General features: G+C 32.5%; 1 protein-coding gene across 4 annotated transcripts in view; it reads right to left on the reverse strand.

Moving 5' to 3' along the window:
* Window positions 1-408: 408 nt before the first annotated feature.
* Window positions 409-26,625, reverse strand: part of LOC108903716 (sialin) — a 119,840-nt gene continuing 93,623 nt past the window's right edge. For 3 of the 4 annotated variants that reach the window (XM_023454446.1, XM_023454440.1, XM_023454442.1), the window contains exons 2-7: window positions 22,920-23,122; window positions 13,193-13,429; window positions 10,204-10,509; window positions 6,296-6,572; window positions 3,159-3,400; window positions 409-1,027 (exon numbers count right to left, since the gene is read on the reverse strand). In XM_023454446.1, coding sequence (XP_023310214.1) covers window positions 878-1,027; window positions 3,159-3,400; window positions 6,296-6,572; window positions 10,204-10,509; window positions 13,193-13,429; window positions 22,920-23,122 — 1,415 coding nt within the window. In that variant the 3' untranslated portion in view covers window positions 409-877. Of the gene's footprint in view, window positions 1,028-3,158; window positions 3,401-6,295; window positions 6,573-10,203; window positions 10,510-13,192; window positions 13,430-21,193; window positions 21,393-22,919; window positions 23,123-26,625 lie in introns of those variants that run through there. The other variant, XM_023454447.1, reaches the window with a different exon arrangement.

Consider the following 26,625-nt stretch of genomic DNA (forward strand, 5'->3'; position numbering starts at 1 on the left):
TTCAATTCTCTAATTTGGTTATTCCACGATGAAACAAATTTGGGAAAACAGAATATTATAAATTTATTTTTATATTTACACTTAATTAGGAAATTACTGCGTCAATATTAGGTAATACTTCTTTCTTATCCTAAATTTTTAATTTTAATGAACAAGAATGTATATATTAAATCAATCAATAAATATAATCACAATATAAATTTTTGTCTTTTAACTTTGTATAATTAAGATGACCATTTACATGAAAGAGAAAAATATGTTAAACTTTTAATATTTAAATAACTGTAACAGTATTTAAAATATAGCTTTGAAGTTTTATCGACATTTGCAAATTAAATATTATATTTACTCTTGTTGAAAGGATATATTATAGGAATTTTAGGCAGTGGCAGCACATATAATTTTACATTATTTTCAGTATTTATTAAAAATAAAATTTATTTAGTATTTAAAGAGATAGTGGATTACAGGTATTCAGTTCAACTGCATTATCGGCAAAATTTGCCTCTTGTTGCTAGAATCTTAAGTGTAAATAAACGAACAGATTAATTTACAGTACATCAAAAATCTTATTTTTAGAGAAGATATATTACCTGTAATTTAACGGCGAAAAACAGAACTTTAATTTATATAAATAAAAAACTTGTGTTAGGAAAACAGTTGCCTCGTGTTATTCCTTACCGTCAATGAAATTCATCATAGTGCTATAACATCATTTTACTTTAAATGCAAAAACATCCCAATAGAGTATATTAAGTAGGTATCCATTGGCATGGTACCTGAAGCTAATCCTGGTTTTAGCATGAATAACTGGAATCCTTTCTCTAGTTATAGCTTATACGATCACAGACAAAAAAAACTAATTATGTACAATAATCTAAGTAGATGTTTCTGGTTTTTCAGTATCAGCTTTCTTCTCGTTCCATGGCTGCTTCTCAACTTTGCCGAATATTATAAAGAACAATCCACAAAAGATATATGCACAACCGCCAATTATAAAAGCCCATCCCCATTCTTTGACTCCGTTCTGAAAAAAACAATATTATTAATGGTTTTATTGTATTGCAATTTAGAATAATTCAACCTGACAGGTGACGTTCTGTATTTCACTGAAAAATGTTATTAAGAATAGAACATCTGAAAAAATCGACTAAATAATTTCAGACTATAAAGTATCTATGTAGAGAATATGATGTACCAGATTTAACAAGACTTAAAATATTACAAATACTGTCTTTGACTATTCATTTCCAGATTAAAATCCGTTAACGCCTGAAGGGACGTATTTTTTTTTCATTTTTCAACGGCTGCAATGACAAAAAAAGATCGTAAAAAAAATTGGAAATTACCATATCCGACCTAAACTTTCAGAATATGTGATCATGTTCCAATATCGTGGCATACGACCCTAAACTTAAAGATGCGTGCATCCAAAAATTTTTTTTGAGGTCTTAGCAACCAAAAGACCAAAAAGCCTCAAAATATTTTGGAATTTTTTTCTTGAAAATGGTGGGGTTTCCGAAAAAATTTTATAGAACAAAAAGTTGTTAAATTTATGCAAAGAATACGCTCAAATTCTTTCACAATTTTTGAGACGTTTTTACATTTTTCAACTTTGGCCGTTTTTTTTGAAAAATTCAAAAATCATTTCAAAAAATTCTGAAAAAGCGTATTTTCTGATGAATTTCAAGAACTTTTTGTTCAATAACATTTTTCTGAAACCCCCTCATTGTCGTGGAAAATGTTTTTTTTACGAATATTTGATTTAAATTTCATATGGATTTGGAAAAAAACATGGGTTATGTAATGAAGTTCCGATCTATTGGCTCGAATGTGTAGTTAGGTTTAAAATGTACTGGCTAATTCAATATTGTATCCCGAAAACTATAAAAATCTTTTTCCTTGAATGTGCTATCATTTGATTTCGTCTGTTTGCCGTATCTGATTGATGCGTTGGCCATCTTTTACTAACGTGAAGGTCGACGAACAAAAGAGCCTTTTTTAGTTTTTTTTTTTGTTTTTTATGTAGATTTTTAATTTTTTATTTTTTTTTTGAAATTTTATTATAATATTTTGTTTTTATTATGATAAATAATAATCTATTTCTTCATATGTTTGATTTCATCAACCATCAGAAAATACTCTAAAATTTTTTCAGAATTTTTGGAATTTTCGAATTTTTCAAAAAAACGGCCAAAGTTGAAAAATGTAAAAACGTCTCAAAAAATTGTGAAAGAATTTGAGCTTATTGTTTGCATAATTTTAACAACTTTTTGTACTATAAAATTTTTTCGGAAACCCCACCATTTCAAGAAAAAAATTCCTAAAAGTTTTGAGGGTTTTTTCCTTTTGAGTAGGCATTTTGGTCGCTAAGACCTCAAAAAAATTTTTTTTATGCATCCATCTTGAAGTTTAGGGTCGTATGCTACGATATTTTCACTCCACTTATAAATCCTTATCTGATTTCGATGCGGAAATCCAGTTTGAAAAACCCATAAGTGACTTCCAACTGTATTTTTCAAGGAATCTGATCACAGATTCTGAAAGTTCAGATGATTTTACGTCGGATATGGTAATTTTTAAATTTGTTTACGATCATTTTTGAGTCATTGCAACCGTTGAAAAATGAAAAAAGAATACGTCCCTTAAGGCGTTAATGGGATTTAATATCTTAAAACTGCATTAGTTGCGTTAAGAAAATCCTTAATATAGAAATTGCGATTTTAATCTCCTTTATTATCAACTTCTGGACTAAATTTGTTTAAATCTTGATATTTTGATATCCAAATTCAGAGTTGCTCCCTTCAAGACTTTTTAAGTAACATTCTAAGTGATTTATGTAACGCAGGAAATTTGTCGAAACATATGCACTTGCATAATGCTGCTCTTCGACGTACCTCGAATTATTCGAGATTGGTTAAAGCAGCAATTTCCTGGAAAGTGGATTTTTCTAAATTTTCCAAATGTTTGGTCTGTTCGAATGTCAGATTTGATTCTGTGCGACTCTTATTTATGTATACTCCATGCCAACTATTATTTGCGGAATATGAGAACGAAAAAATTACAATCACGAATCACATATGGAGACATCTATTTGTCGGTTATATTTTATTAGATGCATATCTGATAGTCAAATATACTTTTCATATTCTACTTACATTCTCATTCGTTAGAACTCCTGTGATTTGAGGAACTATGAAACCAGTCATTCCGCCGATGAAACTGATTATACCGAATATCGTCCCGGCAAAATTAGGTGCTAGATCTTGAGGATTCGACAGGTTCGTCAAGACAGCCGCGCCGTTTATAGCTTGACTGAGTATCAACAATGCAACTATTGGTATCCACTTACAGCCGACGAAACTAATACCTATCATCAGGACTCCTGGGAGGATATGGGCTGAAAAGAAAAATATCGATATGTAGTAGACATTTTTGGATTTAGCCTGTGATTCAACAAATTTAAATGATGATTATAAATGTACACAGTTATTGGTGATAAATGTCACCCTATCTTTAACATTTTTATTCTTAAATTTAGAGGACGATGCTAAATACAAAGGTTTTAGCTACAGCGAGAAAATGCTTTGCTGATTTTCTAGCTTTTGCCAACACTTTTGTAAAATTGCACCCTATTGATTAAGTTTTAATATAATTATTAAGTACCTACTTTACTACGGCTAAAAATTATCTTCACATTATAGTAACTCAATTATTGTAAAAACTTTTTTAACTGTTCTATTAATTTACGTCACCAATAAAACTAAAACTGTTTGACAATGAGATTTTTTTGTATTCTTATTTTTAGTACTTTTTTGTTCTAAAAAATATAGCTTCAATTTTGAGATGTGTAGGTAGTACATAGTACATAGATTTAAAGTGTTAAAGGAAGGCATTAATATTTTTTGTTCGTTTGGAGGCTGTGTTTTGTTGTTGTGGTGAATATTTATCTTTGTAGGCTGACCTATTTAGTTATAGAAAAAAAAAACGCCCTAAAGTGACAAATAAAGCTATTTGTACATATTTTTTTGTTAAGAACCTTTTATCTCCAACTATAGTATACAGGGCGTTCCTTGAAAAGGGTGATAGAGGGTTCAAAAGTAAGCAGCTTTTATTAAGAAATTGATGATTTAAAACATTACATTTTAAATTATAAAATAGTATGTATTACCTGTACCTTTGATATCGAAGCTGCCGCGCGCCGCTGTGCGAAAGCGCTAATGGCGGTTTTGACGGTTTAAACTTTGTGTTCGAAAATGCTGAAATTTATTCAAATCTCGTTTAAAAAATTAAACGAATAAACGAATTACCAATAGACGATATGCTTTACAAAAATTGTTCAAAGTTGTTTCCATGTGCTAATAAAAATACTTCCAAATGACGGTCACTAAAAGCACCACTGAAAACCGTTGCTAGAATCGAGATCTCTGTACAACGTCAGGATCACACCAACAGCGAATGTTGTGAACATTTAATGCCTCTAGTAAAACAATATTCATCCGTAAAAAGCACCTTACCTGTCAAATCCGGATCTTGTCTATTTGATGTGAAACCACTGGCAAAATTCCATACAGGACTGAAAATCATTATTATTTAATACCCTTTATACACGATAGGGGATAATTGTTCCCGTAGTACAAACACGATTAAATACACCCACTTCTCGGCCAATGTAGCAAGTACTGCGCCTCGGAAATTCTTCAACGAAGTTTATGATGTTTTCTTCGTCGTCGAAAACATGTTGAGGCCAGCGTACAAACGACAACTCTCATTTAAATTTGCTAACATTCTCCGTACATTAACACTATATCTGCTAGTTCTTGATTAGAAAACATCTTATACGCCGGCTAAGTAATACTGCAACACACAACGCACGTGCACAAGATGCGCAGGGTCGACTTACATTTGTAGTTAATTTTCTTAATCAATTTTCTCGGAAACAGGAGCATTTAGGCTTTTAGACCATCAGTTGCTTAATAAAAGATGCTCCTTTTCGAAACGGAAGGAACGCACTTATTTCAGAAACATCTTGTATACTATTATTTTATGAAAGAATAATCAAAAGTTCGGTAGATAAATACATTAAAAACTTGATGTACATAGCGTTTGATGCGGGATATCTTTACCAATGTGTGTTTGGTCATTTTTTTATCAGTTTTACAGATTTTTCAACTCTGTACTATACAAGGTGTTTAAGTTCGAGTGAATCAAACTTTAACCACAAATAGAACTCAATAAATAAGTCAGAATTACCTTATAAAGCAAGGGTCTAAGCCTCACCGTTTTCACAGGGCCGTATTGATCGGTTGTTAAAATCATATTATTTATGAAATCTTTGGTATGCTTATAACAAATTGACTCAAATTTGGTGTGGTATTTACATTTACACAGCTGCATAAGTTACTATAAAATTTACAAATTTTATGTATGTCAGTGGCGTAGGAATGGGTAGTAAAGTGGGATTTTTTTACCCCAACTTCTACGCCAATGACCTAATAATCATTTGGGACTCATTTTTAGATTCCGTGGACAATTCTACATAAAAAAGATATACTTGTTGAAAATCGGTATAGTGTATCGTTTTAACCGAAAATCTCAATTGAATGGGAGACCGTTCTTCTGATAAGTTTAGTTTCAAACAAATTTTAAATTAATATTAGTATAATGTCACACATTAACTTAGACTTCAAAACAATATTAAATAATATGTCTTGTGTATTATTTAATGCATTCGTATTGTGGTGAATTTCCCCCACTGAGTGGGTTTGTTGCGCTACAGTGCGGTGGACAGCATATTCAATGGCGCCTCCTCTAAAACTTCATTTGTGACATTCTGAAGCAATTATAGGTATTCTTGCTCCCTGTACAGTGAAAACGGTGAGACTTAGACCCCTTGCTTTATAAGGCAATTCTGAATTATTTATCGTGTTCTATTTGTGGTTAAAGTTTGATTCACTCGAACTGAAACACACTGTATAGTAATTAATGGTTTATCATCCTAGGCGCTGAAATAGAAGTCTTTTTGTTGATTTCCGCTTCAAGATAATAAGTTTAATTTGTCACACTTTTTAACACCATCTTGTCACAATTCAGTATAAACATAAAATATTTTTTGTTGTTACCTACAACTTGTTAGCACTATTTACCTTGAAAAATTAGAAACTTAAGGTGAAGTAACATTTATAAACAGTAACCATGTACTTCTATGGGCAATTAATATTCAGGGCGTAACAAACTTAGAGTGGTAATTCCTTATCAGGAAGAGATAGGTAAATTAAACGCATTGGCAACTTACAGAACAAAACGAAGAATTTCCTTATAAATTTGGTAGACACCTCCCTCTTCTTTAGGAAATCGCCGATTGATCCGAAGCCCATGCCGAGGAACATCCTTAGCAGATGCGGCAAGGCCGCAAGTCCACCCGCCGACTTCAAGTCGAAGCCCACCACTTCACTCATGAACTTGGGAGCGCCGGTAATTTGGAGGTAGAGTCCCCACAGGTTGCCGAAATGTAAGACCTGGAGGGCCCAGAATGGTATAGATGTGAATATGGAGACGTACGGCGGTATGGCCTGAAAATTTAAAACGTGAATTAATTACAATAGGTCCTAGACATGTCGCTCTTAACTCTTCCACAGCTCTGGCAATACAGAGCCCTTATAAATGATTACAAGCCATATGACCAGTAATTTTATTTCCTCCATGTTGGCAATTAAGTTTTGGTAAAATTAAAAATTATTAAAGTAAGACCAGGATTACATTAAAACGCAACATTCTACTTCATCGGATTGATTGGTGTAATTTTTCACGAGTTTCTGTTCAACATATTAACGATCGCATTATTTCGAGCATAGACGTAACAGTTTGTATTGTTGGTTGCAAACAAATCATTAATATTGGTGCGTGGTCGGAATTCCGAAAAAGCTGGACAAAAGTCGTTAGTTTGCGTTAATACCTCAGCTTCAGAATATCCTAGAGGAGTCACTGCTTAGTTCTTTAAAGGGACAGAGTGCTGGCCCACGTGTATAGACCACAGCAACTATCGGAAGTATGCTGCGACACATTAGTATATTTCACTTTCCACTGACCCCTCGAAAATCAGTGAATTGAAAATAAGTGCAAATTTTTAATAGAGTACGAATCGTTGCATGCAATATATAGGGTGTTCTTAGAGGTAAGTCGAATACATTCGCTCGTCTAGAATCTCATTTTTCGAAAGTTGCATGTTTTTATTGTGTAAACAAAAACCTCTTGCAATTTCCATCGATTGCAAATCACATCAAGCGTAAATTATCGAAATAGTTGTGATCCCAAGAGATCCTGCACTATTAAAAGTTGGAAAGTGCGTACAGGAATGTCAAGTTCATATATCAAAAGAGAAAACCTCCGGATTTTTCCAGATTCGGGTTCTGAGTCATTTTTTGTGCCTCTGTGTACGGCTGGTTTACTATCGTAAGATTGGCCAGGAAATATAGAGTTGGACGCGACTTTTTGTTTCGGTAAGCTGAATTTATCACTATAGATGCTAAATATTATGTACAATAATATATTAGTTTCCACAGTCATAAAAATGGGGGGAAGATTGTTTGCAGGGTTAATTGTATAATTTTTATGTAAATTCACGTTTTTCGCTTATAACTTTTTTCCGTTCATTTCCACGTGAAAACAGTAAAGTACATTTTTTTCGTCTTCAAAAGACCTACAAAGCTAGCTGAGCGTTAAAAAATATTGATTATTATAAATAGAAGAAGTTTATTTATGACTTTTGAATTAAATCTGGAATCGGTAAGTTAAATAGTTTACAAGTTATGGCCTTATACAGCATCTTCCACAATCCCACTGATTTTTTCATGGTAGATTTCATAATAATACATTGAAATCTATATTTTTTTTTAATTTCAAATATGCAATTTGGAAATTTTTTTTAGCCTTAATTGCAAAATGAAATATACGACGCACGCGCGTAATATAATTTATATTATTACATATTCGGAAAGCTTAGGAAAAGAGCTTTAAGTTAAATAAAAAATCGTCAAGATTCGTTGAAAAACAACGGAGTTATTAGACAGTGATGAGGAATGAGAGGATGCGATGCCAAAACGTTCTGGTAATAATAACGCAGTTTATAAATGTTTAATTCAAAAGTCATAAATAAACTTCTTCTGTTTAGGTATAACTTTTGATCGAATGAATATTTTTTTACGCTCGAGGGCTAGTTTTGTAGGTCTTTTGAAGACGAAAAAAACAGTATTTACTGTTTTCTCGTGGAAATGAACGGAAAAAAGTTATAAGCGAAAAACGTGATTTTACGAATTATACAATTAACCACCCTGTAAACAATCTTTCCTCCATTTTTATGATTGTGGAAACTAATATGTTATTGTACATAATATTTAGCATCTATAGCAATAAATTCAACTTGCCGAAACAAAAAGTCGCGAAATGGTCAGCTCTTTTTCCTGGCCTAAATAAAGCCTTAGTTATACAATAGCTAGTGTTTTAGTGTCTCTTCGCGTTCCCAACGAGCGTTTCTAATACAAATTGTTTTTTGTATGTTTTTTCGTGTGAAATGTATCATATTTTTATTTATGATTTTTCAAATCAAAATTTATCATTTTCGACGGGGTCGGACATCAGTAAAATTTTATTCCGATTTTTGAAAGGATAATTCCATAAGAATTTAGAAACGTAAATCATTATCTTAGATCAACATTTTTCTAAAAAGGTGCAAGATTTCAAAATAGAAGTAAATGAGAAAAGCTTTTCAACCGAAGCTACAGCGATGTTTCATGCTCTGACGGTTATGTAACAGATGATGACGATGCGAATGACTCCTGTGTATTAGAATAAGCTAAATAATTAGAATAAGCTTCAATAATATTTTGAAATTGTTTCGTTCGAAATGAGGAATTCATTCCAAATACATGCCTTATATCGCAGTTTTTTATCTTTCATACTTTATTTATAATTAATTACCTCAAAGAGCTAAAATACCGACTTTAAATATGTTTTAGCCACCTCAATACCAGATACACTCAAAATTTCAATTAGTTTCAATAAATTGTGATTTTGTGTCAGCCATCTTGAATTTGAGATTTTTTACTACAAATTCGGTTTCAGCGACCTGAAAAACATGAAATCCCCACTTTTGGTGATGATGCAAACCTCTTTGGATTTTTGTCCAGCTTTTTCGGATTTGCGACCACTATGTGTCGCCAACATTTTGGGATTTTTCTTTACCAGTACCAGCCCTACAATGTTGGCAATCATGTCGCTTTTAAACCTTTATGAAGGCTTTGTATCAATTATGCAAAAAAGTTACGTGCCTAATAAGCCTTAGAATAAATATAATTTGTCTACATTTTAACAGAAAAATTTAGTTTTTTTTTAAGTTTCTTGTTACAAAATGTAAATAATATTTTGCTTAAGGAGCTTCTTAAGGTTTTTCGTTAATTTTTTATGTATTACAAAACCATTTTATTACCATAACTACAGTATAATTTTTCCCTAGCAAAAGTTTTTATCGCGGTTGTTGTCATCTGAAGATAAAGAGTTTTATGGTCATACCAGCAAATATCGCTTTTCTACTACAAGTAAGTGACTTTTTAGATAATAATAAGGTTTTCTGCCATAAATAGCTAGATTAAATTATTGACTTTGTCTTTAAACTTTTCTTTCTTTCCTCTAATCTTAGCACACTCAAGTTAGTCACTCATTTATACACATTTCTGAATACCAAAATTGAAAAAAAGATGAGGGCACCCTAAGTTGAGTGAAGCATAAGTTTGATATGAGTGAAAGGTTAGTATAGATTTAGGGAAGTCTCTGAATTTGGCCCTAAGACATTATTTCTAGATTTGTTGGCATGCAATTTCCAGTTGATGGCCAACTTAAACAGAAAATTCCGATAATTAAAAATTTGTAACTGAAATAATCAAACCGCCTAGTACTGCCGAAGTCCCTATTCTAAGACTTCAGCTGTGCTTAAGATGTGTACAGGTCTCGTTGAAATTAAGTACTGACTATACGAGTAGATACGGACATTAGACAACATATCTTGGGCCTGTTTCTGCAGCAGTCGAGGACTGATTGAAACTATCACAGATATTTGACCAGTGGATTCGTGACTTTCCACTCGCTGAAAATACATGACAACTTAAGTAGCCTACTAAATCTTCTGAGAAATCCATAACCTCTACCAACCTTCGTCTTGGTAACCGATCCGCCTTGGGATTCTGCTATGTAGTTTTTCTCTTCTTCACTGATCCACCTGTGGTCGGCCGGACTGTCCGCTGTTATTATCCAGAATATTATAAGGAACACCGCCATCTGAATGGTCATTGTATAGAAGCCCCAGTCCCACCCAAACGCTTGCGTTATGGCGCCGACAAAAGGCCAGGTGACGCACGTGCCAAGCGTATTGCCCATGAGAGCGCCGACGAATTTTCCTTTTTCCGCTGGGGGCGCCCATCTGGCTATCAAACACTGCAGGGCTGGATATATCGGACCCTAAAACATATTTATTCAGTTCTCAAACATGCTCTACAGTCTAACAATAGTATATGTAAGCTAGCAGATTAACTCCGTTGTCGGCACTTTGATATCGTTCAGCCGTTTCAGATATCCTTGAATGAAGAAGCGTTGATCAAGTCCATAATAAGAATTTTCTACTTGTGCAGGAAGGCATATTAAAATAGATAATAATAGTGATAAACATATAATTTAAAAATACTAAACTTATTAATTTGTAGAATTACTTAGGTATACACTGAAAAAAAAGTATTTGGATCAAATGAGCAGATAGTTTTAAATGGAATTATTTGCCATAAGTGTTATTTTATTCTATTCAAATATATATACCTACTTTCGTCAAACTATGTGAAATATTTGCTGTAATCTATAATTTTTCTTAAAATTTACATTATTTGTAAATATACAGGGTGATTCATTAACAATGGGAAAATCGAAAGCTGAAGATCCTACATATAAAATGGTGACCATTGGCGCAAGCATGCCCCATCCGAAAGTTGATAGTTTCGGAAATACAGGGTGTTGAAAGTTAAAATTTTAAATCAAATTTTTACAATTATTCTGAAAATATGTAGGTTAGGAACTTGAAAATTTGTGAAACTATATTTTTTAAGCGACGAATAAGATGCGTGTTGCAATTTCAGCGTTGCTCATAGAGGGCGCCACTTACGACCAGTTTTACCGAAAATCCTTAAAATGCAATCATTTTTCCATTAACTATGTACTCTGGTTTCATTTCGGTATCTCGATCCGTTTTCGAGAAAAACTTGTTTAACGAACACTATGTTTTGATAATACGAGAAAAAAATAAAAGCGAAACAAACTAAGTGTTTCTTCATGTTATTACAACAATTAACGATAAAACAAATGAAATACGTAATAATGATTTAAAATAATTGTTCGAAGAATCCACCGTTGACACTGATACACTTTAGCCAACGTTTTCTGAGAGATCTTCGAGTTTGAAACAACATATTTGGATTGCGTTTGACTTCGTTGGCAGCGATTTGTACTCTTTACGCGAATCAATAGATTATTTGCATCTTTCATTCGAAACCAAAAAGAAAAATCAAGAGGATTGAGTTAAAACTCGATTAATTACATTCTTACATAATCAGTAGTCACGGGTACAAAGGGACCAGTTTCGCGAAGAAGCCTCACGACAGCTGCAAACGTTTGATTGTTTGGTAGACGTCGATTTGGAAACCTTTCTCTGTATACTCTTAACACATTCGCGAGCATTCCCTTAACAATACCCAAAAACCAATAATATGTCAGTCATTTCTACATTACTGTAAGCTACAGCCATAGTGAACAAATCTACATATATATGAGGCTTTTTTTCGCGAGTAAATATTGGTGAATACGTCTGACTTGTAGTTACTGTTTCTATCTCTTTTAATCTTATTTCAAACCTTGTCTAACCTGAACAGATCGCGAAAATGTATATATTCACTATTCAGTGGTGCAGCCTGTCATATGTACTTTGACGACTTTGACATATGGGTTCCAACTTCTAATCTAGTGTTGTGGGAATCAGTGTTATCTCACTATATAATATAAGTATTTGCTTCAAATATAACTGAAGGAATATATCAATGCTTTCTTTGGAATATTTTTAAGTGGCAAATTTAAAAAGCGTGAAAAGTATGTAGATTCTGATGTTGCAAGATATGCGAATATTCGACATAATCGTTATCGTAAGAGAATAGAATTTGGTCATTTATGTCAATGGCTACATACTAATTCATACGAAAAAGACCTGAATTACAAATGATTCCACCAATATTATCTCTGACCTAGGTCACAAAAAAAAGAGGGTAATCCTGAAGCAAAGTGGATCGCAAATATGTCCCATATAAAAAATTATCTTACCATTTAGTAAAATATTTGCTGTTTCAACGTCTACGTTTACTAAAACATCTGTGTCTCTAAAGTTTAAATTTAAACTGACCACTTCCACAGCCGTATTAGAATCCATCATTTTGCTGAATGATTTTTATCCTCATTCAAACAAAATGTCAAAAAGAAAAAGGTTAAGTTACCGGCTGACAATACTAGTTGAATATACCAACAGAATATTCAGCTGAAGGGTGAAGAGTTCAGTCATTTGATCTAAACTTGTGACATCACATAGCAATTTAAATGACTGATTATTCTTGCAAAAACGTAATATTCATTCATACTACACATACTACAACATACGACTTCACTCGCGAAAAAAAGCCTATGGTCAGATTTTGACCTTGTCAATAAGGATATTTGACATTGACTTTGACTAATACCTCGATTATTGTGAACAAACTCGTATTGGCAGGTAAGTTCATATCTTTAACTTTATTTTGTACCATAAAATAAAAAAATATATGAATGAATAGAATGATAGACAACGAAATTTTTCACCCTAAAAAAACCGTGTGTACTAAGTTTTATAGCATTGTCACGGATCTATCAGTAAATAGTGTAATTATCAACTTTTGTACCAAGGTAAGGCAAGGAAAATCGAACTTGAATTTTCGCCTTCGGGGACACCCTGTATAAATACATAGATTACATATTTATTTATTATTATATTATATTACTCCATTAACTAAGGATGTTTTCTTTTTTAGATCAATGTCAGGGTTTGAATTTCTATTATTAAGCTTAAGCAGGTACTTACCGCACAGAGTCCTATGACGAACCTGCAGAACACCAGGACTCCCCAATGGAGACCAGGGGCGAAGACGCACGCCGCGTTCATCACCGCTGTGACGACGTGTGCCCAGAATACCGTTTTGAACGGGCCTAACCATTCTGCTATGAACCCACCAGGCAACGATGTGATGACGTACCCCCAGAAATATGAACCCAATATGGTACCCTGGACGTTCTCATCCCACCCATAACGTGGTCCGTACTAAAAGCAGTCAAAATAAAATCATATTCTATAAAAAAAGTGTACAATCATATTTGACATGCTAATTTGGAACTTTTTTTTAATAACACAGGACCACAAAATAAAATCGATGAAAGGTTCGTTTGACCAGACTAGGTGCATTATATGTTTTTGAGATCACTGAAACTGCATCCGAGACCCGTTTTGCCTCATCACGTCAGGTTTTTTCCCAACCTCAAAAAGTAGATAAAAACAGTACTCAACAATATCAACCTTGCAACCTAATCATCCTTATGACCCAAAAACACAATAACCTATAACCCCAAAACCCATAACCCTTAAACTGCATAATTCTAAACACCCTATAACCCTATAATTGCAAAATGCAGCATCGGAGACTCTTACCCTGAATATCATAACCCAAAACCCTATAACCAAAATATGGCAACAAAGAGACTTACAGGTGAGACTCAGATTTTTTTCGTGGGTTTACATCCAAGACACCTCCACGTGGTGACGGTGGGTAACGGAGTTGTTCCGGAATCGGACAGAGTCTCTGAATCATGGTGCTCGTGCTGTCATAGTAGGCACACGAAAAAAAATTACAATGCAGGGAGTCGAAACCCCACTGTCGGCGGCTGGTCAGGGTAGGAAACCGGGCCTATAGGCGTCGCCAACAAGCTCTACATTGGTGGATAGCTTGGCCCTTTGGTGAGTACAATACTACAAGAATTGTGTAATAAGAGCGTAGACAATTTCTGAGTCGTTTGTGGAGAATACGTTGTCACTATCTCAGAAAGAAATTCACAGATGTATATAAAATTAGGTACAGGGAATTTTTCGGTATAGAAACTAGTGAAATGGTCAATCATTGGATTCCAAGAACAGAAGCCTGCTACCTCCACGTCGTTCCTAGGTATTGCTGAATGTAGGTAATTGGAATGAAGGACATCTCGATCATACTGGATATTGAAAGTATAAAGTTTTAGGGTTATGGGTTCTGAGGTTTTGGGTTTTGGAGTTACAGGTTATTGTGTTTTTGGGTTCTTAGGATTTAGAGTTATGAAGTTTGATTAGGTGCAGGGTTGATATTGTTGAGTTTTATCATTTTTAGCTATTTTTTGAGGTTGGGAGAAAAACCTGACGTGATGGGACAAAACGGGTCGGATTCAGTTTCAGCAACGTCAAAAACATATAATGCATCTGGTCTGGCCAAAGAAACCTTTTATCGATTTTATTCTGTGGTCCTGTGTAATTAACCCTTGACTTGATATGAAGTGTATACAACTCGAGGGAGATTTATAGTAGTGTAGAACAATACATGAGTTCCAAAATAGTAGGGCAGTGATTTATCCCTAAAAATGTAGACACCTGCGTCGGATAAAACGTGCAGGTAAAGTGATTCCATGGGCGTCTCATTTTAGAGGAATTATTAAATATATAACAACAATCCAACAGGTAGGTAGGTACTTATTTATTTATAATAAAGTATGCATTCAGCAATTTTACCGTCGTAGGCAGAGATGATCTACTACCACCAGCGACACAATATCAGCAAAACAATTAAAAGTACAAACATTACTGAGACATAAGATGTAACACCGACACTGGAAACGACCGTTATAAGCACTAGTAAAGTAACTGATTACTGTTGTCGTTATCACTATCAATATTACATTATAACTTCAACACGTATCAAAGTTCCATATTCGTTGTCCTTTTTCTATGTGCATAGCACTTATTCCATGTTTCGGCAGTTAGACGATTAAGTGCCTCCTCCAAAGGTATTTTTACATCGAATTTATAAGTTGTGCTATTTCGTGCCATAAAAGTTTTTATCTCCGCGTAAATTAGTTCAATGAAATTTAGCTCACAGTGGTACAGTGGCAAACGAAGAAGTGTAACACTGCGGGCTTTATCCATTTTATCTATTTTATATTTCATTAATTTTTCTGCTTGTGCAATATGCTTGTTCACAATTTTTAAATTGGAATAAAAAATTATAGTTCTAAGGCCGCAGACACGTGTACTAACCATTAGAATGACCAAACATTGACAATGAACCAGAAATAAAAAACACCAAAATTAAGGAAGCTAGCAAACGGTACCTGCAGTGAGACTCGCGCGTGTGATGTCACGTTGCGGAACGATCGACCAGCTGGTGGTAAATCTCGTTTCTCTGTTACAGGTTAGGTTCAATATTTCAGTATCGTTTTATCACTTTTATCTTTATTTGTTTTGTCATCATGGGAAACTCAGTGTTAAAGTGAATGCAAATAAGTTCTGTTTCTCGGTGTACAAATACATCAATAAATAAACTAGAAAATGTTTTACACGTGACCATCTAATTTGCAAAGAAAAAAAGGTGATTTAATACAGCTACACGAGAGCATAAATAAGTTGCAATAAAAACCCGTTTTTATTGCTGTGAAAATGATTTTAATTAAAGATAAATAAAGGCTTTTGTTATTATTATGATAGCATTGTTTTTGTTTAGCTATCTCTATTATTATTATTTTGATTTTGGTAGTTAAGTACCTAGGTTACGATAAAGTAGATCATTAAAAAACTTTTGTTAATTGTATTTAAAAAAATCGGATACCGATTATACATCTTTTTTCGCGTCCTATTTCCGACCCATCAATGCTATTACATTTAATTTGTATTATCATATATAATAAACTACATATTTATATAAAAAAAATTACTAAAGTTTANATCAACCTACACATACCCACCTAAACAGGTTTTGTGTAACATTTGCCGTTTGGTCACTAGCGACCGAGGCGTTACTGGTGGCCCACCCTGTATATTGACTAGTGGATAACAAATTCTCTTACACACATTGTTTATATGTATAGGTCAACCAATAGATTTTTTTTGGCACACTTAAATATTTCAACAAATTTCATGTATTACCTTTTGAAAAACACTTAGGGCCGGTTTTTCAATCTCTGGTTAACTAATTGTTACTTTTTGTATTGGAGTTTTCATAGATTAGTAAAGAAAAAAAGTTAAAAACGAATTTATAAATTCATTCTTTGTTAAAAGCTTGCATGTTAAATGAAAATTATTGCTTCTCCACTAAAACATAAGAAAATAAAGTGATGGTTAACCTTAAGTTAGGAGTTAACCAACGATTGAAAAACCGGCCCTCAGTAANTTAATTTAAGTCTGCATATGTTCAAAAATTCTGACACTGCAAGAACGTCCATAGTCCATTTTTTTGATTTTGGTAAAACTTTGCAAAAGTGATTATAAGGCTATTTAACCATTTTATGACGTTTTAATAAAATTTCACTTTGTTCTAATATTTCTATTGCCAGTAATTGCACTTTTAAAATCGTGCAGTTATATTTAATATTTTTTCATTCAACCGTTGCATGTTTTCTCTTTTTCCCAATGCAAATGCTGACATTTTTCTGTGCGTCAACTATGGCAAGGCGCATTATCTATGACGATGACTGCTCCAGATTTGATGTGATGCAACATAATAAATCATTACACAAAAATTCTAATTTAGAAAAAAACTGGTAAGACAAAAACAGATGATATATTTATATTTATGGAATCAGAAATCTTATAGATTTCAAAGATGTAAGATTTAATTGTCTTTCCTAAAAATTAATTTTTGAAGTTCTCATATCATATAACTTTCTCGGGAAATCTTTCCATAAAGTCAAAAAAAATTACCGTGATGATTTTCTTTGAGAATCTGTACCTACATTGAAAAGGTTATTCCATGTATTCCGAGTTATTCGGCATTATTCCATCATTCCAATAAAATCCAAACACACCGGAATAAAAATATTTCATAATATTGTTTCCATATTTCGTTTTATTCTATTCGTTTCATTATATTCTTGGTTATTCCGCTGTATTACGTGTTATTCCATCATATTCCCGGTTATTCTGATGTCTTTCCGCCATGTTCCCGTCAAAACGTACACAGATATATATTGAATAGTGGATAACGAATTCTCTTACACACATTGTTTATATGTATAGGTCAACCAATAGATTTTTTGGCACACTTAAATATTTCAACAAATTTCATGTATTACCTTTTGAAAAATACTTAGTAAATGAAAAGTGATTTCACCAGCAAAGTCGTGAACAATCTTTTTTAAACTATAAAAACTGCAAAAAAATACATTTTTTTGTTTTTTAATCGTCTTACCCTCAATAGGACTTTTGTAGAGAATAAAAAACTTATAAAATGGTTTTTTGTGCGACCCGGTCGGTTAATTTTTTTCAGAGAAAATCCGGAAAAACCTATAAAATAGACCTTTTTTCAAAAATTCATACCTCCGTCAAATTTGAAGCTGGAAAAACAATCTTGCGGAAAATGACAGATAATAATATGTAGTTTAATCGTGCTCAAGATGATTTCTGTCCGATGCATAGTTTTTGCACAATTGCATTATAAACAAATTAGGGTTTTTTGCACAGCGAGCGTGGCGATTTATCAAAAATGGTCCGATTTAAATTCTGAAAACGGCATCTCAAAGTAGCCGACAAAATCTCCTATTTGTATATCTCGGATTTTCGCCTGGGTGATAGGAAAAATGCTAAAAATTACCTTGAAAGTCGCCCGAAATAATCGAAAGTTTTTTGTAGAAATAATTTAAAATTCAGGTACTGTACGTGCTAATAAATGAAAAGTGATTCTTGGTATTTTTTTATTAGTAGCAGCCGTTTTTGAGTTAATTTACTTATTTGGCGACCGTAATGCGCAAATTTAGTCCACCTACTTATATTTGTTTAAAATCCATCAGCAAAATTTAAATCTTTTGTCTGCATTATCAGTTAGTAAGCTTTACGATGATCTCGTTTTAGTATTATAACTATATTTGTTTATTTATTTCTGAAGCTAAAGTCCTTGATGGACTTTAAACACGACACGAATTGTGGCAAAGAATAAAGGAAAATTGTAATCTCCTCAGGGAAAATCATGTTATGGGAAATTCTTCTATAACTAGATTAGAAGATGACAAAAGTGTATCGATGCGGAAGGACTTCGTTTTGGACACTTGTTGTAGGACTCGTTACTTAATTACTTACTCGACCTATTTGCTATTGTTATTTTATTATTTAGATTTGATATTTTTTTCCAGAAATAAAATTAATTCTACAAAAAACCACCAGGAGGTTTTCGTCACATAAATCGATTAATAGTCCAAATATCTCCTAAACGGCTGCTACTATTAAAAAACACCAAGAAACATTTTATATTGATTTAATGCAATAGTACCTGAATGTAACATTATTTCTACAAAAAACCGCCAGTGGCGTATTTTTTTCTCAGTAAAATGGGGCGGCACCTCCAGTAGCACGCCACTGGTTAAAGCCACAAGGTTAATATTTGATTCAATAAAAGGTCTAATTAAGTAAATACGCTGTAGTAAATTTCAATTCAACTTATGAAGATATAGCAGAAAATAAATGTTTTTGTAAACTTTAACACTCTTTATCTCGAATATTGAGTCCCACAGGAAAAAAGTTTATAGCGCAAACTCTACTTATTTTTTAGTAAAGAATCTAGTCTTGTAGTTTCTGTATTTAAAGTAATATCACCCCGTATATCACTTTCTACTATCTTGGACCTGATGTATATTAAATATATTGTTATCCCAATTTTCATATATCAACATTAAACGTCTCGACAAATTTGAATAACTGTGAACTAATTTTGTAAATTCTAATATCCTATAACTACAGTATACATGGATCAGTAATTACAGCTGTATTTTTGAACTGAAGCAATTTCAAAATTCATTCATAATATCTTTAAATTTACTATCTGTAGTATTACCTCTGTTGTATGTTTTTGAGTACTAGCTCATTGTTTTGTGGTATTAGTCTAAGCTCTTAATAACAATAACAATTGTAAACAATGTCTAATACATAATATAGCAGAAACTGAAAATCAAAAGCGTAAGTTGCAATATCCAGTTGCTTAAATTTTTGATTGTAGGTATAATCAAATTACCAAACTGAATTTACATTTTGAGTACTTTACCTACTATTACAACATTTTAATGGTCACTGGCTTCTCGTAAAAATGCCAGTTGAAAAAGTAGCGTGAATATGTTTTCAGTTAAAATAGCAATGTCGAATAATTTGGCTGGGGAAATTCATTTAAAAATTAACTCGCTGTCTCTTCTGTACTGTATCGAAAAACAATGGTTTTAAACCCTTGATTTATTTATTGAGGCCTTTCGGTCTAAAAACATCACCGCCTGAAATCATGACACAAATTTATCAAATATCCTGTATAGCAGTCATCNCAATAGGACTTTTGTAGAGAATAAAAAAACTTATAAAATGTTTTTTTTTTGCTACCCCATCGGTTCATATTTTTCAGAGAAATTGAAATTGTGGCAAAGAATAAAGGAAGATTGTAATCTCCTCAGGGAAAATCATGTCATGGGAAATTCTTCTATAACTAGATTAGAAGATGACAAAAGTGTATCGATGCGGAAGGACTTCGTTTTGGACACTTGTTGTAGGACTCGTTACTTACTCGACCTATTTGCTATTGTTATTTTATTATTTAAATTTGATATTTTTTCCAGAAATAAAATTATTTCTACAAAAAAACATCAGGAGGTTTTCATCACATAAATCGATTAATAGTCCAAATATCTCCTAAACGGCTGCTACTATTAAAAAAACACCAAGAAACATTTTATATTCATTTAATGCAATAGTACCTGAATGTAACATTATTTCTACAAAAGACCGCCAGTGGCGTATTTTTTTCTTAGTAAAATGGGGCGGCACCTCCAGTAGCACGGCACTGGTTAAAGCCGCAAGGTTAATATTTCATTCAATAATTAAGTAAATACGCTGTAGTAAATTTCAATTCAACTTATGAAGATATAGCAGAAAATAAATGTTTTTTTGTAAACTTTGACACCATTTATCTCGAATATCGAGTCCCACAGGAAAAAAGTTTATAGTGCAAACTCTACTTATTTTTTAGTAAAGAATCTAGTCCTGTAGTTTCTGTATTTAAAGTTGTATCACCCCGTATATCACTTTCTACTATCTTGGACCTGATGTATATTAAATATATTGTTATCCCAATTTTCATATATCAACATTAAACGTCTCGACAAATTTGAATAACTGTGAACTAATTTTGTAAATTCTAATATCCTATAACTACAGTATACATGGATCAGTAATTACAGCTGTATTTTTGAACTGAAGCAATTTCAAAATTCATTCATAATATCTTTAAATTTACTATCTGTAGTATTACCTCTGTTGTATGTTTTTGAGTACTAGCTCATTGTTTTGTGGTATTAGTCTAAGCTCTTAATAACAATAACAATTGTAAACAATGTCTAATACATAATATAGCAGAAACTGAAAATCAAAAGCGTAAGTTGCAATATCCAGTTGCTTAAATATTTTATTGTAGGTATAATCAAATTACCAAACTGAATTTACATTTTGAGTACTTTACCTACTATTACAACATTTTAATGGTCACTGGCTTCTCATAAAAATGCCAGTTGAAAAGTAGCGTGAATATGTTTTCAGTTAAAATAGCAATGTCGAATAATTTGGCTGGGGAAATTCAATTAAAAATTAACTCGCTGTCTCTTCTGTACTGTATCGAAAAACAATGGTTTTAAACCCTTGATTTATTTATTGAGGCCTTTCGGTCTAAAAACATCACCGCCTGAAATCATGACACAAATTTATCAAATATCCTGTATAGCAGTCATCCCTTAACTCTAGATGTTTGTCACCTTTTAAAGCGTTACTCACATCTGGCAGAGGCTTAGCTGTTGTCGTTGATCCCCCTTCTGTAACGGATTTTATATCTTCTCTCTTACATTCAGGGACTCCTTTGGTTTTTCCCATAGTCATAGAAACAATACTGATTGACATGTTCACTCTAGTCGTATAATTAATGTACGTTGTCAAAAATACCATGCATCCTATCCAAAACCTGACCGGTATCTTGCAACCTGAAAATAAACCTACATTATGTATCCAATATTTTACTTTCAGTATGATAGTTATTATTAAGTTCCGTGATGCAGTGTGTTTGTCTATGAAGGTTGTCCTNTGTGGCAAAGAATAAAGGAAAATTGTAATCTCCTCAGGGAAAATCATGTTATGGGAAATTCTTCTATAACTAGATTAGAAGATGACAAAAGTGTATCGATGCGGAAGGACTTCGTTTTGGACACTTGTTGTAGGACTCGTTACTTAATTACTTACTCGACCTATTTGCTATTGTTATTTTATTATTTAGATTTGATATTTTTTTCCAGAAATAAAATTAATTCTACAAAAAACCACCAGGAGGTTTTCGTCACATAAATCGATTAATAGTCCAAATATCTCCTAAACGGCTGCTACTATTAAAAAACACCAAGAAACATTTTATATTGATTTAATGCAATAGTACCTGAATGTAACATTATTTCTACAAAAAACCGCCAGTGGCGTATTTTTTTCTCAGTAAAATGGGGCGGCACCTCCAGTAGCACGCCACTGGTTAAAGCCACAAGGTTAATATTTGATTCAATAAAAGGTCTAATTAAGTAAATACGCTGTAGTAAATTTCAATTCAACTTATGAAGATATAGCAGAAAATAAATGTTTTTGTAAACTTTAACACTCTTTATCTCGAATATTGAGTCCCACAGGAAAAAAGTTTATAGCGCAAACTCTACTTATTTTTTAGTAAAGAATCTAGTCTTGTAGTTTCTGTATTTAAAGTAATATCACCCCGTATATCACTTTCTACTATCTTGGACCTGATGTATATTAAATATATTGTTATCCCAATTTTCATATATCAACATTAAACGTCTCGACAAATTTGAATAACTGTGAACTAATTTTGTAAATTCTAATATCCTATAACTACAGTATACATGGATCAGTAATTACAGCTGTATTTTTGAACTGAAGCAATTTCAAAATTCATTCATAATATCTTTAAATTTACTATCTGTAGTATTACCTCTGTTGTATGTTTTTGAGTACTAGCTCATTGTTTTGTGGTATTAGTCTAAGCTCTTAATAACAATAACAATTGTAAACAATGTCTAATACATAATATAGCAGAAACTGAAAATCAAAAGCGTAAGTTGCAATATCCAGTTGCTTAAATTTTTGATTGTAGGTATAATCAAATTACCAAACTGAATTTACATTTTGAGTACTTTACCTACTATTACAACATTTTAATGGTCACTGGCTTCTCGTAAAAATGCCAGTTGAAAAAGTAGCGTGAATATGTTTTCAGTTAAAATAGCAATGTCGAATAATTTGGCTGGGGAAATTCATTTAAAAATTAACTCGCTGTCTCTTCTGTACTGTATCGAAAAACAATGGTTTTAAACCCTTGATTTATTTATTGAGGCCTTTCGGTCTAAAAACATCACCGCCTGAAATCATGACACAAATTTATCAAATATCCTATATAGCAGTCATCCCTTAACTCTAGATGTTTGTCACCTTTTAAAGCGTTACTCACATCTGGCAGAGGCTTAGCTGTTGTCGTTGATCCCCCTTCTGTAACGGGTTTTATATCTTCTCTCTTACATTCAGGGACTCCTTTGGTTTTTCCCATAGTCATAGAAACAATACTGATTGACATGTTCACTCTAGTCGTATAATTAATGTACGTTGTCAAAAATACCATGCATCCTATCCAAAACCTGACCGGTATCTTGCAACCTGAAAATAAACCTACAATATGTATCCAATATTTTACTTTCAGTATGATAGTTATTATTAAGTTCCGTGATGCAGTGTGTTTGTCTGTTTGTCTATACAGGTTGTCCTGAATTGGACACACTAAATGTTTCTTGGTAATAGGACCTCGAAAAAAGAAAACATTAACATTTATTTTGATGTGTTCTCTGACCAGGTGAAATTTGGCGTGTGCAATTTGGTAGACCCGTATTTTCACTTCACTTACAGCTGTTTTTTGGAGAAAAAATAAGTATGGATGCATAAATTTTCCTGAAACATCTGCATTTCGTATAAATCAAAACAATTGATTATAAAGATGTCGAAATAAACACACTTTCGCTTTTTAAATACAGCAACCTGTAGATTTTTTACATATTATTTTTTTGGCACAAACCTTATTGCTATCATATCGTATGAAAGTTGTCTCTCCAAATATATAAAAATATCTATTTAAAAAACAAGACTCCGTTTATTTTTAACCTTTTTAGGAAAATTCGTACAGCTTTTACATTCAATTGTATTTTCTCTTCCCAAAAATAGCAGTTGTAGGTGAGGTACAAAATATAAAGAAACACACTGTACATTTCAGGTTCAAAGTGTCTTCGTGTCTTTCCTATAAACGTGGGTCCACAAATGCTTAGTTATCGATATACAGGATGTTAAATTTTATTTTTTTTTATTTTTTAGGAATAATTTCCAAACAAGTTTGATTGTTGGCATAAAACTTGGGAGACGGGGGTTTTTTAGAATGCTAAATTTAAATACGCAATTGGTTTTGACGCTGCTTGTAGAGGGCGTCATCTATAAGGGTACGTTTGAATTAAATTAACCCTAACTTTTTTGCTACCCTGTACATTGACGTTTCGTATTAGTGCATTAGTTAATAAAATTTGAAAATATGGTGTGCATTTAACTCTTCATCTTCATCTCGAAAACGGTTGGCCTGAGAGATTTCGACCAAGTATACCTTTTTTGCTTAAAATTGATAGGGGAATAAACGACTAGGTCAATGTACAGGGTAGCAAAAAAGTTAGGGCCAATTTAATTCAAGCGTACCCTTATAGGTGGCGCCCTCTACATGAAACGTCAAAACCATTGTCATATTTAAATTTAGCATCCTAAAAATAAAACCCGTACAGCAAGTTTTTTGCCAATATTCAAATTTGTATGAAAATTATTCTTAAAAAATTTAAAAAAGTAGAACTTTTAACATCCTGTATATTGAAAACTAAGCATTTGTATACCCACGTTTCTAGTTAAAAGAAGTTTTAATTTGATCTCAAAAATACGCCCCTAAATTCTTTGTGCTGAATTTTGAATCACCCTGTATATAAGCGCAATTTTGTACAAATCAATGTGTAGTAATGTGAAAAAGTTCAAATTTTTTTAAATAGATAATAATTAAAAATTAAGCAATATAAGAATTTGTCGGCTGTCTAGAAGATGAGGCAGAAAAAAGTCAGTCTGTTCCACACTTATAGTTTACTTTAATCAAAAAAATGTTTTGTAGGAGGCTACAATGGAAAAGTGAATTAATAATTTTTTCGAATCAGATTTTGAAACCAAATTATATTGCGATGTATGCATACGAGATAAAAGCTGTGTACCAGGAGAAAAATGATAATTTTACATGCTTCAATGCTTAAACACAACCATTTTTCTTTGTAAACATGTAACGATTATTTTGTTCATCCAAACTAATTTTTCGTTACAATAATTAAAATTTGACTCTAACTCATATTATTCCTTTTAACTCTAGCAACGACTAGTATGCACTACTATACAGGGTGATTCACAACTTATCCAAAAAATTTTGAAAATAGATGCGGCATGAGAAATGGAGTCAATATTGTAAAAATGTAAAATCCTTATAGTTTCCCAGAAAAAAATATTAAAGTTGTAGTGTTTTCAACCAAACCAAATCCGATGTTTACAATAGTTTTTTAGTAGTTAGTGTCAAAAATGGCTTGCGTGTATAACAACTTGGAGTTGATGGATATCGTTTTAGTTTATGGTGAAGCAAGAAAACATTTTTATTATGGTGAAGCATTTGTGTTATGGTGAAACAAGACAGCATTTGTGTTAGTTCATAGAAACTGAGTCAAACGGACTCAAATGTGTTTACACGTCGGTGGACAAAATTTTGAACAGTTGTTGTAACATCAGGTATGTCAAATTATTTTATTTAAAACCACAAATTAATTTGAACAAAATTAGTTGAGTTTGCTGATATAAAATAAGTGCTATAAAATTCTATTTATTCTTTTCCTTGCGAAATTCTTTCAAGTTTTTGCCCGTTTGTATCACTATCGCCGTGACGGTCGCATTGCGCCAGGTCAGGTTTTACAGTGGACCAGTTTCCAGTGCCGTGCAGAAGTATATTTTTAAATAATTTTCGAATTGCCCTTTTTGATTTTTTCTTTACAAAATTGTATGTGTAAGAGTCCCCTGTACATCCAGATTTTTTTTTGATAAGTTCTGAATCACCCTGTATATAATGTATTAAACAGAGTGTTTCAGAAAGACCTCCCGTAAATTCAAGGGGTGATAGTACGACAAAAAATAAGATTTTTTTTGTTTTATGAACTATATGTCTATCTCCTCTTGTTTTCGAGATACAGAGCGACAAAATAAAATGTTTTAAATAGAATATTTACGAAAATTTCCAAACGGTGCAAAATATTTTTATGAAATTTGGTATTCCGGGATTTCTAAGGACGCCAAATACGCTGGTCTAATTATTTTTTGGATATTTCATAGAAGGCGCTAGTTACGCTACGTTCCTATTACATTTTAGGTTCAAATTTTTTAAAGGTTAGGTTTTTTACTATTCGGGCTCCAATTTCTAATGTACAATTTTATTTTCTAAAAATAATGTACTATTGTCAGAACTTCCTAATGTGGACGGTTTTCGAGAAAAAGGTTTTTAATTGAACTCTTACAATATTACGGTGAAGAAGAGGTGACTTTTCTCAAAGTAGGCACCAACTTATTGGTGGATGTCTCATAAACAACGCATACATTCTCAGTAATATTTCAAACTAATCAAAATTATTGACTGTAGTTAGTAATGACTAATTACAGTCGAGATAGACATATAGTTCATAAGACAAAAAATTCTTATTTTTTGTCTTACTATCAATCAGCCTCCTGAATTTACGGGAGGTCTTTCTGAAACACCCTGTATATAAAATCAATTTGTCATTTCTACATAGGTATATGTGAGCAAAATATCTTCAATGTATTCCTATTTTTATTACATGTGCCTACCAATATTTACTATATAATTAATGTAGGATAAAATTGAGTAAATTCAATCAATTGACGCCAGATCAGAAAAATGGATGTTTTTATTGGTAAGTAACTGAAAAACTGTGATTTAGTGCTTGTTTCCAGTTGCACAGTTACCTTGATTTGATGGATACATATAAACTGCATAATTTGATTAAATTTAAATCATAACTGTTGGCTTCTCTAAGAGCTTA

The sequence above is a fragment of the Anoplophora glabripennis genome, unplaced genomic scaffold, assembly GCF_000390285.2.
Source record: "Anoplophora glabripennis isolate ALB-LARVAE unplaced genomic scaffold, Agla_2.0 scaffold63, whole genome shotgun sequence".
Classification (NCBI taxonomy): Eukaryota; Metazoa; Arthropoda; class Insecta; order Coleoptera; family Cerambycidae; genus Anoplophora; species Anoplophora glabripennis.